Raw genomic sequence first — 13,336 nt, forward strand, 5'->3', positions numbered from 1 at the left:
CGTAAAGTTTCACAGCAGATATATATATATATATATACATGTATAGACACAGAGAGAGAGAGAGAGAGAGACATGCAGTTACCCATGTAGAGCAAAACTGGCTCAGTTCCTCGCTCAGCTCTGGGAAACACAGGAGCGAGAAGGCTGTTTATTAGCTTGTGGAAACAAAACACTGTTAAATGATTTATTTGTTCCACTACTTCTGAGTAAATGGCTTCATTAAAATACACTGAGGAAGACACTGCAAAAGCACAGGGTGGGGGGGGGAGGGGTAGTGGGGAATGAGTCGCAGCTAATCTAAAGTCTAGACTCACACACATACACACACACACACACACACACACACGTAGACGTCAGTGCACCCAGACACCCAGGCTAACATGCATTATGCACGTCGCATATGAGCTCGCACTGAATTCCCAGTGTTGGCGCTGCATCTGTGAAAACGGGCCCACTCTCTCAACAGGTACTAAACAGTAGAGCAGCTCAGTGGCTCCTTGTTTAACAGAGCCAGCTTTACCACCTTATCCATCATCCACATATTCCCTAAACATCTCAGACTGCAGAGCTGCTAGCAACATAAACAAGTGGCCATTAAAAAGGCCTGTGTGGGGTACAGACCTACAAATGAACCCCCGACTCTGCATGAGACTTCACACTCAGCACTGAGTGTGTTTCTAATATAATAGCCAGCTTATGTTAGCACAGAGATTTCTTTAGCTTGTATTAAAGGGCCTATAGCAGCAGTTCTCAAAAAAAGGCTAATTTACAAGTTAGCATGCCATTGAAGCATTTAGCCACCACTTAGCATGAGGAAAACTGCCTGTATACACAGAATAGCCCGAGCATTAGCATCACCTGCCTAATATTGAGCTGTGTGTTGGACTACTGCCATTAAACCCATCTGTGCAGTGAACACACACACACACATACACACTAGTGATCAAAGTGATCACACACACACACACACACACACACACAGTGACAGTGAGCCTGGGGAACAGGGAGGGTGAAGGGCCTTGCTCAAGGGCCCAAAAGTGGCAGTTTGCAGAGCCCGGATCTCAAACTCACGACCCCTGTAAGTTATAAGTTGTGCCCCTGTAAGTTCTGTAAGTCCTGAAAGTTGTGAGATGGGGTCTCCATGGATTGCATCAGTGAGTTTTCCTTTTTTGTCCTTTCTACTCCACTTTTAGGAGGAACTGACCACTGCATACCAGGAAACCCCCTTTAGACCTGCCTGATGTTTTGGAGATGTTCTGACCCAGTCGTCTAGCCATCACAGTTTGGTTCTTGTCAGAGTGGTTCAGATTCTTATGCTTGTCCATATTTTCTGCGTTTAACACATCATCACCTTCAAGAACTGACTGTTCACTTGCTGCCTAATATGTAGATCCCATCCCTTGACAGATGTTACTGTAGATGTCACTGCACCTGTCAGTGGTACTAATGTTATGGCTGATCGGAGTACATACCTGTGCAACATCTTGTGATTGCACAATGTATTGGCAGATTTTTATGTGCAACCTTCAGCATACTCTGTTCCTTACATTAAGACCCTTTATATTCTAATGCAATGGCAATAAGGAAGCCATCAATTCCACTGAAGGCTGTATTACTATTTTTAGCTACGCAATGTATTTTCGTCCATTTCTGCAGATAACAGATGGGCACACAGGGTCAGAAACGTCAGAAGCAAGCCTATTTAAGATTACTTAATGAGATTTTTGGCAACTGTGAGATGATTTCAGTAGTCTGTGTCAGGAAGGACTCTCAGGGCTTTGTAGGCTTTCAGAGAAGACCTAATAATTTCTGCCAACTAAAACAAACATATCTTTAATTAGTTCATTTTTACTTCATAATTATTTATTAATTTATAGTTATTACAGTCTTTGTTGTCTTTAAAGTCATAGGGGTGTTTGCCCAGACATGGATCAGTCATGGAGTCCGATATATTGGCCAAGTATGTTCTTTCACACAAGGGTCAGGTTCAGTCTTTTGGTGTTTCTGTAGTGTGATATATTACACATATATACGGACATTGTGCAAATATCACAATAGACAATATACAATGTCAAAGTATAATACAGAGTCAAATACAGACAACATACATACACTATATGTCCAAATGTTTGTGGACACCCCTTCTAATGAATGCATTGAGTTACCCATTGTACCCATTGCTGATAATGATATGCCAATGCACACACCAGTAGAAAAGTATTGCCAATAGAATAGGACTCTTTGGAGCAGATAAACATCAAACTTTTGCTTATTGCTAGGTGTGGGCTAGAGGGGTTCAAAGCCCCCCAACATTAAGCTGTGGGGCAGGGAAACTGTGGTGATCATCCAACATCATGACCTCACTAACGCTTTTTTAGTATTGACAGCAGTTCTCCAAAATCTTGTAGAAAGCCTTCTTCCCTGGACAACAGAGACAGTTACTCCAACAAAAACAGGACAAACTCTTTTTAAATACGTTTGATTTCAGTAAACAATGAATATATACATACAGTTCAGGGTGAGCTCTCCCATTGGTTAGACCCTCCGGAGCTGTATAGATGGCCTTACGCATTAGACAGCGGTTTTGACCTTTATGACCCAAACTAAAGGCCTAGATCTAATATTCATAGTTCACCACCATATGACAGCAATTGGTGAGCTATAAACCTTCACCACATGTTAACACCACTATCCTCATAGCACCAGTACAAAGCTAAACAAGCCAACTTTAGAAACCAAATCAGTGTAAAACTAGTGTTTTAATGAAAGCACAAACCCACTTGCCAACACCTTGGCAGGATAATTACAGTTTTCATGGCAGTGTAAGCGAGTGGGGGTTAAGTACTAATGTTGTGCTCTCGAATTCAGAAGCATGTTGAGTCAAGCCAGTAGCTTGGCTCTAGACACTGTTGGGGCTTTGAGGGGGGCGCCAGAGGGGCCAAAATGATGGCGGAGGTGTTTACTCTCTCGCTGCAGCAGTAAATAAACATGTCTTCCACGGAATGGAGATAGAGGCGCTTTTATAGCAGGCTGTTTGCTCTCCTGGTGGAGTGGCGCTGGAGGCCAGCCGCCGCCACCGTCACCATGCTCTGCTGGCCCACCGGGGAACATTGGATTCTTTCAGCAGCATAACGGTTCTGCCCACACAGGGCTGACCCAAGCCAAGCAAAATGAGGGGTCTTACGGTCTTACAGTAAAAGCACGACAGGAAGAAGCCAAAAGCGGCAGCTAGCAGCCAGAGGCAGACTTGTATACACTAACCCATACAGAACTGGTGCTCTGGGTAAGGCATTGACACTTACAGTACTGTTTTTTTATCATTATTATTAAAAGTACAATAGAATCTCGTTTTAGTCCAGTAAAAAGTAATACACAGTATACAATATAAAATAATACAGTTTTGCCAGGTTTTTAAAATGTGATCTTTTTTAATATGCATCATCCTTCATTTTACACAGCTGTAAAGTTAGTTTTAGAAGCATCCATGGTCTTCATTTGTGCCCCTTCTAAAAATGTCTGCACTGTATTTTTTAAGCTGAAGTTCTCATAGCTTACATCTTTGAGCTCTACGTTTCAGTTTTCACTTGTACTCCAGTCTTTATAAACCTGTTTGTTGGATTGTGCTTTGTGAAGTATTGCCACTGTTTCCCTGCGACATATCAAACGTTCTTTCTGTATTTGGCCCCTTTTCTTCAGTTTTTGCCTTGCTTTCCTGTTTTGTTTTGTTTTACACTGTTTCTTCTTCTCTGGTTTCCTGTTTGGCTTGTATTTTGGATCTGATGTTTTGGCTGTGTTTTTTTGCTGGATTCGACGTACGACTGGCCAATATTTGGATTTGCCCTTTAAATTAAAGCCTCTTTTCATTTTTACGGCTGACTCCAGTCTGTAACATTACAGGGTTTAACTAATTTTTATAGTTTAGATATTTAATAGTTTGGATATTCTTCCTCAAATAATGCATTTTGGATATTAATCTACACACTGTAAAAAATGATAGTCAGGTCAACATAAACTTGCAACTGATCTTGAGTCAAAGGTTCTCCTAATTCACATTTTAACCGCTGCATCTCAGAATTGTCAACAGTACAGATTGAGTTGAGTCTCAATCTTGCTGGGACTTGAGCTTATGATGTCCTCACACTTAATGAGTAGCAGTTAGGCCGTAGGGCCGGCCCAGAGCTGTGAAATTACACTAGATAAAATTCTGTCTTGGACACAGATATATATACACAGCTCTATTTCACAGCTCAAGAGTGGTAGACAATGTTCATCTGACGTCTGGTGCTCGGTGGGATATGACTGAAAAACGGAGGCGTGTCTCAGTCTTCACCCTCCCAGGGTCGGGAGCATTGCATGTGATAGGGGGGGAATATGTATAGGTTGGGTAATTGGCAATCCAAATAAAGGAAAATGGGTTTAAAAATCAGAAATAAAACTTTAAAATAAGATATGATTTTATATACAATAGAATCCTGTTTTAGTCCAGTAAGAACATCTGTACAAAAGCAATGGTTTTATGTGTCTCCTTCTTTTCCAAGACATCAGTATATTAGGTTTTGAACAGCAGCGATTATGTGATTATGTCGAGAAAGACTAGTCTGGGTTTGTTCACAATGTTCTTATCTAATTATTTTCACGGCTATTTTAGAGCTATATTTGGTATAAAAAGGACGTCCACTTTGGGCAAAATTTGGACCAAATCACTAAATTGGACCAAACACAGCCCATTATTCAGCATCTCTTTTTGGGCTAAATAAAATCCATGGCAATCCAACCAGATTTAGCCCAAAAATACAATGTTCACATGATGCTGGTGCTGGGTGGGATATAACTGAAAACAGTGATTCCAGACTTTTGAAAAGTGGTGCACAATTGGCTGGACCGCGACAAGCTTGCTTTCCTGCAAGCAATTATGTGTCAGCGACATTTGACTGGTTCAACTGTTGCATTTGGACTTTTTGTGAAAACCTACTGACAACATTCCTCAAAGCTTTCAGTTCTCACCAAATAGATTTTCTTCTGAAAGCCACAGATCATTTGAAACTTGTTTTCTATGTTATTTTCCAAATTGTTGCCCTTTCCGATTCCCAAGGCCTGGCTAAAAAAAAAGCCTTTGTCATATCTTTGCAGATTCACTGTTATTTCCCAGCCGGTAAATGGACAGTTTTGGGGCATCTCTGTGAAGCTGCCGGCTTTTTACTTAGTATGTCCTATGCTGACACCACCTCCATCCGAGATCAAATCCGCTATGCCATCTTCCCTATCTTCCACGCTCATTAGCTCGCTCTGGGTCAACAGTGACTTTTTTCTCTACTGCGAACTCACTAATCACCCGACAGTGGCAATCGCACAAAGGCGTTGGTTTCGGTTTCTTCGGCCTATTCTTAGAAATGCTAAACAGTTGCCAGGGACAACAGCTTGCGGCAAGGATGGTGGCTTGCCCGGATCAAAACGTCTCTCAGCGAGGTTGCGGTTCGAGCAGTGCCAGAGCAGCTCTCAATGGACTACAAAGCTCTCTTTCTACTGTATGGAGAAAAGCTTGTGCTTGCCCTTGTGCTGATGGTGGCTCTCTGTCTGCTCTTTTGTGTGTGCAGGTTCGACTATCAGGAGCTGCTCCACAACTCCACCTTCTGCCTGGTGCCTCGCGGGCGGCGCTTGGGATCCTTCCGTTTCCTGGAGTCATTACAGGTACGCAAGTATTAGTTGACCTTCTGCCGAACCGTGATCTGACCTACGGCCGGCTTTCTACGTTCCAGCAGCTGCTCTGCTCTGTAGGCAGTATGAAAAAAACATGACTAGACCACCTCGCGGGCAAGAAAGGCTCGGAAAACTGCCAGAATGGTCCTGGTTTTCTAGATAAACAACACATTAGGTGCTGAGTGGAAAAACTTCCCAAGCGTGTGTATTCCCGGGCCTCCTGGAGTTGAGTGTGAAAAAGGCCGGAAGCTTGCGTAGGTTGCCCTCAGTGCTGAATGGACAAATCCACAAAACAGTGGGTTTGGCAGCCGGCTTTGCTCTCACAGTAACTCCCCCTCACTCTCCCCCTCTCTTTCTCACTCTCTCTCTCTATTTTTTCTCCAAGTGCACTCCTGTGTGACTCTCTCTCTCTCTCTCTCTCTCTCTCTCTCTGTGTCTCTCTTCCCTTCTTTTGCTTTTCCATTCACCCTTCTTTGAGCTTGTCTTCTTTGGTGCCAGCCAAAGCCACAGAAAGAACTGGCAATTATCAGCACTGTGGAAAGTTCTCGAACATCCTCTGACACTCTCTCTCTCACACACACACACACACACACACACACACACACACACACATACAACTTTAACACATTCTAATCTCTGACCCTCCTCCTCCCTTTCTCTCTTTAGCACACTCACTCTTAGACGCACACCCATAAATTGTCCATACTTGTCTTTGCAGCAGGCTAGTGTTATTCTGGCTGCCTCTGCTTCACCTCCTCTGGGTGTGAAAAACAGGCGAGGCCCAGGCTCCACAGAGCCTCGGTGGGCCCAATCAGCAGTCTGTTACCTGTTAGCCGATCTCGCTGTCCACTGTTAATGTCCTTTAAGGCCTGTGTAGCATGAAAGCCTGGCTGCACGCCTCCAGAGGGGGCATGTTTGATCTCCGCCTGTTCTTAAGAATGCGTTCTCCTGTGATTTAATTAGAAAATTCTAACGATAGACCAGAATAGGCTACATGCTGAAGGAAGGGAAAACAACTAGCGCAAATAAGCAATCGTGGAGAGAGTGCGCACGGAGAAAGTAGAGCAACATCAAAACCTGACAGTAAACAAGAGGGATGAGAAACATCAAACTGTACTTCAATAAGTCATGGACTCCCTCACCAACAATGGCCCACCCCCCTACTACTGCTTACATGCAGGGATGCTGTTTAATTAGCAGGCCAGGGGTCCTCCACACTCTAACGTGACTGGCTGGCTGAGTCTCTCAGGGGGCTCAGATAGGAAGAATGAGTCATGCACTGGTCTCGTGGGACCACTTTCATGTCCCGACTCCCGCTTAGTTCCCGCTCCCAACTCAATGCGATTATCGTCCCTAACGGGAATTCGTGAAATGCACAGCATCTTTATTTCTGAGCCGGAGGGATTTAGGACTGTTTTGTCTGCAGCAACCCCACTAGCAACATGCAGGAGATGCTAACAACGGTGTATGCCTCTTTTCTGTCTCTTCCTGGCGTGTCCCTTAGGCCGCCTGCATCCCAGTGTTGCTCAGCAACGGTTGGGAGCTGCCCTTCTCTGATGTCATCCAGTGGAACCAGGCAGTCATCGAGGGAGACGAGAGGTTGCTGCTACAGGTAAACAGCACGCTAACAAACACTGAGAGCTGAAGTCTCTGAAGGACTGATGTCCTCATAGGACAGACCCATACATAAATCCGATATATGGCCATTTATGTTCATGTATCATAAGGCTTGGGTCTATATTTCTAAATATATTTAAATAACGATAGGTGGCGTTGCGTGAGGATGATCGGGCTATAAATATCTACAGGGTGTACAGCGAGATTCACAGGTTGAGAAGAGGTGGAACAGTGCAGTGAGTGTCTTGTTTAATGTGTGGAAAATGGGCCACAAAGCAGATGTTCATGATTGAATTTGGGTGTGCTAAAGTTCATAGTGTGAAGTAGCTCAATCTGCAGGTGTATGAAAGCAGATGGTCATACTGGTCTACCAGCAGTGGCAGATATGCCAGTCTACAGGAAATTGTCCTCAATCTTGAGCCACATTATATTGATAGACTGCAGGTTCCTGCTAAGTGTTATTTCAGATATTGGTGGTGAAGGACCTGCGGTGACTTCTAGAAGGAATTCTTGTCTGAAAGTGAAACGGTTTTCATTCACAAGCCGTGAAACACGCTGGCGGTCTGACGAGAATTTCTGCCACTGCTGGTAGACCTGTATGCCATGAGACTTCTATACAACTGCAGATTCAGCCACTATTTCACACTGTGGTCTTTGCCACACCCAAATGCCAATCGTGAACACCTGCTTTGTGACCCATTTTCCACAAATCCAACAAGACACTGTTCCACCTCTTCTCAACCTATGAATCTCGCTGCACACCCTGCAGGTATTTATATCATCCTCACGCAACAATTTTTTTTGTCAATGGAGCTTAGCGTAAGTGTCATATGTGGGACACATATGTATAATATATGGATTATACATGTATGCAAATGTAAGTAAATGTCAGTTATATCAAATGAATATCCATTATAGTACATCTATATTTCAAATAGAATAGGACTCCCTGGAGCAGATAAACATGAACCTGTTGGCACCAACTACCTAATGTCAGACATGGGCTAGAGGAACATAAAGCCCCCCAGCATTAAGCTGTGGAGCAGTGGAGCTGTGTTCTCTGGAATGATGGATGGAACTCCATCTAATATTTTTGGGATGAGTTTTGGAGTTGGGGGTGAGGTGGGGTGGTAATCAACCAACATCCTGATCTCACTGACGCTGTCCCTAAATTAAATCAAATCCTCACAGCAATGCTGGGAGGAAGTCTTTCCTGCACAGTAGAGACAATTACCCCAACAAAAGCAAGATTAACTATTTTAATACCCTTGATTTCAGAAGAAACAATGAATGAGCAGGTGTCCCAATATTTTTGTCCATACATAAAAATATGGCATCTTATTGTGGCATCTTTGTGCAGTTTAATAATTAACCGTTTGTCATACTTGTCAGAAACAGACCTTGGCTAATCGGCTACATTTACAGTAAGGTCAGAACAGTTTTCCCTTTGACCTCAAAAACCATTATTATTATTATTATTATTATTATTATTATTATGAAACCCCTGTCTACAGGCCAATAAATATTTTGATTTTGACTAGTTATTTAATTAGGTTTTCAGTAATTTATTGTACATTATGATGAAATTCCATCCAAAGTAAACTAGAATTGGACCTGATCCAATACAAGGTACTGGGCCAGTATCAGCAGAATCAGAAATACAGTTTAAAGCCATCGCACAGCAGTACAACAGATTTCAACCACAATTAAACAATCCATTGCAGTGAACACACACTGCATACAGTAGTAAATTGGGGCAGTGGGAACATACACCCAAAACAGTGGGCAACCTCAGTCTCCAGGGAGCAATTGGTGGGTTTAGGTGCCATGCACAAGGGCACCTCTGCTGTAAATGTTGAGGAAGGAGAAAGCACTGTTCCTTCTCTCCTCCCACCCATCAATTCCTACCAGTCAAGGGTATCAAACCAGCAAACATCTGGTCTCAGGTTCGCTTCTCTAACCTTTAGGACACAGCTGCCCCAAATGTGATTCAGATGAGACTTGAACCCACAGTTCTCAACAAAATTATCCTAAAATAGCACACACTAACACTTGTCATGTGTATACCTTCCTGTGGGGTGTTTGAGTAGGTTGAGCTCAAGTTGTCCATGTTGGAGGCGGTATTCATTCTATCTTTAATGCTGCACAAAATTCATATACACTGATCAGCCATAACATTAATACCACCAGCTTAATTCTGAGTGGGTCCCCCGTGTGCCACCACAATAATCTGACCATTCGAGGCATGGACCCCACAAGACCTCTCAAGGTGTCCTGTGGTATCTGGCACCAAGAGTACCGTTAGCAGCAGATTCTTTAAGTCCTGTAAGTTGTGAGGTGGGGCCTCCATGGATCACCTTGGCGAGCCTTAGTTGCCTTTCCACCAGTTGTCTTTTCCTGAACCACTTTTGGGAGGTACTGACCACTACATACTGGGAACACCTCACAAGATCTGCCTGATGTTTTGGGGATGTTCTGACCCAGCCATCTAGCCATCACAGTCTGGTTCTTGTCAGAGTGGCTCAGATACTTATGCTCGCCCATTTTTCCTGCTTGTAAAGCATCACTTTCAAGACCTAGTATGTCCACCCCTTGACAGATGTCATTGTAGATGAAGATAATCAGTGTTTTTTATTTCACCTCTCAGTGGTGGTAATGATCCGGCTGATTGGGGTACATATCTGTGTGTTTTCTGATCAGTGTATTGGCACATCTGGGAGATGGCATTTTTTTTATGTACAACCTTCATTATAGCCTGTTTCCTAGATAAAGCCCCTTTCTCTTCCATCAGGTGCCCTCCACAGTGCGGGCCGTGGGCATCGACCGGGTGCTGGCTCTGAGGCAGCGCACTCAGATGCTCTGGGAGGCCTACTTCTCCTCAGTGGACAAGATTGTTCTCACCACGTTGGAGGTAAGTGAAAGGTGGCTCACAAGTCACTTGTAGGCAGCATGAGTGTGATGGGGCATGTACTCTTAGGGGAAATTAAAACAAGGATTAAGATGGCATGCATCATTAACACCCACTTAGTCCTCAGCCCTCAGGTTAATTGCCAAGCACAATGTTGGTTTTGCAGAAGGATGCACAATGCAGCACTGCCCTCTGCTGGACAAAAGCAAAGTGTACACTTCAGCAATACCAGTATATTGAAGCTGGTTTTCCATGCACTTTGGAAAATCTGGCTAAACTGTATTTATTCAATCTTGCATAAAAGATTTACATGTTAAACCACTGTAAAACTGACTTCTATACTACATGTCCAAATGTTTTTGGACATCCTTTGGAATGAATGCATTCGGCTTGCATTCATAGCAGCCATTGCTGACACAGATGTGCAAATGTGCACACACACACAGCTTGTCTAGTCCCTGTAGAGAAGTACTGTCAATACAATAGGACTCTCTGGAGCAGATAATGATCTGTCTATTGGCACCATGCTGCCTAATGCCAGGCGTGGGCTAGAGAGGTATAAAACCCCCAGCATTGAGCTGGAATGATGGATGGTGCTCCATCCAATACTTTTGGGATGTGCTGGAGAGTTGGGGATGAGGTGGGGTGGTGACCAACCAACAGCCTGACCTCACTAACATTCTTGTCCATGAATCCAATCAAATCCTCACAGCAACTAGAAGAAAGCCTTCTTCCCTGGACAGTAGAGACAGTTACTCCAACAAAGGCAGAATCAGCTCTTTTTTTAATACCCTTAACAGTGAATGAGCAGGTGTCCCAGTACTTGTGTCCATATAGTGCACATTTAATAATCATGTATGTATTAGTGAGAGGCTTTTAATACTCTCATTGAATGTATGTTGTCATGTATGGAAGTCATATAAAATGTCCTGGGAAAATCATGGAAGATGTTTTCTAACATGGATGAAACATCTGATGAAACTTTAAAAGGAGAGATATCCTAGTGAGCTTAAAGTGTCTGTGTCGTTGTCTGTCTGACATTCAAGATCATCAAGGACAGAGTGTACGCCCACATCTCCAGGAACAAGTTTATGTGGAATGCCCTGCCCGGGGGTCTTGTGGTGCTGCCCGAATATTCAACTCACCTGGCCCACTACCCTTTCTACTACCTGAGCCTTGGTAAGTCTGATTTTATTGGCTGGTTTTAGCCAATAGCCTAGTCTAACATATCATAACACCATAACAAGAACAAATCATTTAGCTGAAAGGATTGTACCTGGTCAAATAGTTTAGCTATGAGCCTTGCACCCGCAATCTTCATCACCTATCCGGTTTCCCTGTGTAGATACCTACAGCAGTGCTTCATCCAGTCGGCCCACTCCCTTTTCCAGGCAGCCTAGCATTAGTGTTTAGCCTTTTTTACTCTTGCTTCTATATTCTCCCAAAGTAGCAGCGACAGGTTTAATTTAATGATGAAAATCAATACGGTGGAGGAGGTTGTGATAAACTTACTACAAACAAGATGAAAGAGTAATCGGTGTAAACAATCGTAAAGTGGAGTAAAGCAGTGGTCGTGTTTTATTTGGCTACACTGCCCCCACGCTTTTCAACAGCACTGGTCCGTTCTGTCCATATCCATAAGAATGTGATCCCTTTTTCCAAGAACGTGCACAAATACGGATATAATCAATGCACTGTATGGACATACGGTACTGTCCGTATCTGTATTTGACTTTGCGCAGAAATGAGCCTTTAGAGGGTTTTAGAATTGGCCTGTTTCATAGCTCTGTTTTACTGGCATGGGGTTTGCTATTGAAAAAAGACACCAGAGGTTCATGGTTTGTCAATTCCATAAAATGGAATGGTTTATGTAAGGGGGAAAAAAGTCCAAAATTGACTCTTTCACAATAGCAATGCAGCCTGTCTCAAACATTTCCCAGAAGCGGTACTGCATTCAGAGAATGAGTGCTGGGCATGTTTTTTTTTCAAAATGCAGCAAAATCTGAACCTGAACTAAACAATAAAATAAGCTATAAAAAAAACAATGAGGTTCGTAGATCGACAAGCTTGAAATGATTGCTCAATCACACATAAGATAAAACTGCAGAGGGTAAACAGGTCCAGCATCCTCTCTTATAAAAGAAACTGGTTTAACCATGAACCCGTTTGGGAAAAGGAGATCTGTGGAGCATAATTACTTGCAGTGCACATTTCTAGTACGAGCAGGCTGTACGGTTCTGCACTGTAAACCTTGGATGAATGGCTACACATGCAAGCTGTCATAGTGGGTGTGACCAGGCCTTTGCAAGTTATGAGGCTTTTTTATTATTTTTGTTTTTTCAGTAGATTACAGAGTAGTATGCAGTTTACATTACATAGATGTAATTTCACTCGGGAATAAATTAAAATTGTGATTGAATGTAGGCAGATGTGAGGCCCATTAGAGTTTAGATATTTACAGAACTCATCAACCTTACTTATCAGAGTACATAATATGAGAGAGTGTTTGGTCTGTGAGGTGTTTTCTCAGCTATTTTTAATGTGACCTCTATTAATGCAGGAATCAGCCCTGGCCAGGAGTTTACTGCTGTCATCCATGCCACCTCTCCTCTAGTGTCACAGTCTCAGCCAATCATGAAGCTTCTACAGGTGGTGTCCAAGTCAAAATACTGCTCACAGGTATGAAAAACGTATTGCAAGATTTTGATCCTTAGAGAACGGTGATGTGAAGGTGACTCCACAGGTACATACAGTATATCTGTCGATCGTGACCAGATCTGTTCATATCTGCCCCTCTGCAGATCATCATCTTGTGGAACAGTGAGAAGCCGCCCCCTCACCGGAGCAAGTGGCCGCCCATGCCAGTGCCACTCGTCGTCACAGATGGCAGAAGGAAAGTAAGTGTTTTCAAATGAGAGCACAGACAAGCTGTGGCCATGTGCTACCAGACCCCCCTCCCCCACTTGCCGTGGCTCACTCCATCTCTGTTTTCTGTTTTCCACAGACAAGTAGCCGTTTCCTGCCCCATGTCACGATTGAGACTGAAGCGGTGCTTAGCCTGGATGAAGACACGGTGCTACTGACCAGTGAGGTAAGAGCATCCCTCTCACACTT

The 13,336-nt window shown here is 43.5% G+C and overlaps 1 protein-coding gene across 1 annotated transcript in view; it reads left to right on the top strand.

Moving 5' to 3' along the window:
- Nucleotides 1-13,336, top strand: part of ext1c (exostoses (multiple) 1c) — a 98,336-nt gene that overhangs the window by 80,549 nt on the left and 4,451 nt on the right. The window contains exons 4-10 of the mRNA XM_072676306.1: nucleotides 5,595-5,688; nucleotides 7,202-7,309; nucleotides 10,106-10,225; nucleotides 11,269-11,401; nucleotides 12,783-12,901; nucleotides 13,024-13,119; nucleotides 13,227-13,313. Of these exons, the coding sequence (XP_072532407.1) occupies nucleotides 5,595-5,688; nucleotides 7,202-7,309; nucleotides 10,106-10,225; nucleotides 11,269-11,401; nucleotides 12,783-12,901; nucleotides 13,024-13,119; nucleotides 13,227-13,313 (757 nt within the window). The remainder of the gene's footprint in view (nucleotides 1-5,594; nucleotides 5,689-7,201; nucleotides 7,310-10,105; nucleotides 10,226-11,268; nucleotides 11,402-12,782; nucleotides 12,902-13,023; nucleotides 13,120-13,226; nucleotides 13,314-13,336) is intronic.

This window comes from Salminus brasiliensis, chromosome 3, assembly GCF_030463535.1.
Source record: "Salminus brasiliensis chromosome 3, fSalBra1.hap2, whole genome shotgun sequence".
NCBI classification, from domain to species: domain Eukaryota; kingdom Metazoa; phylum Chordata; class Actinopteri; order Characiformes; family Bryconidae; genus Salminus; species Salminus brasiliensis.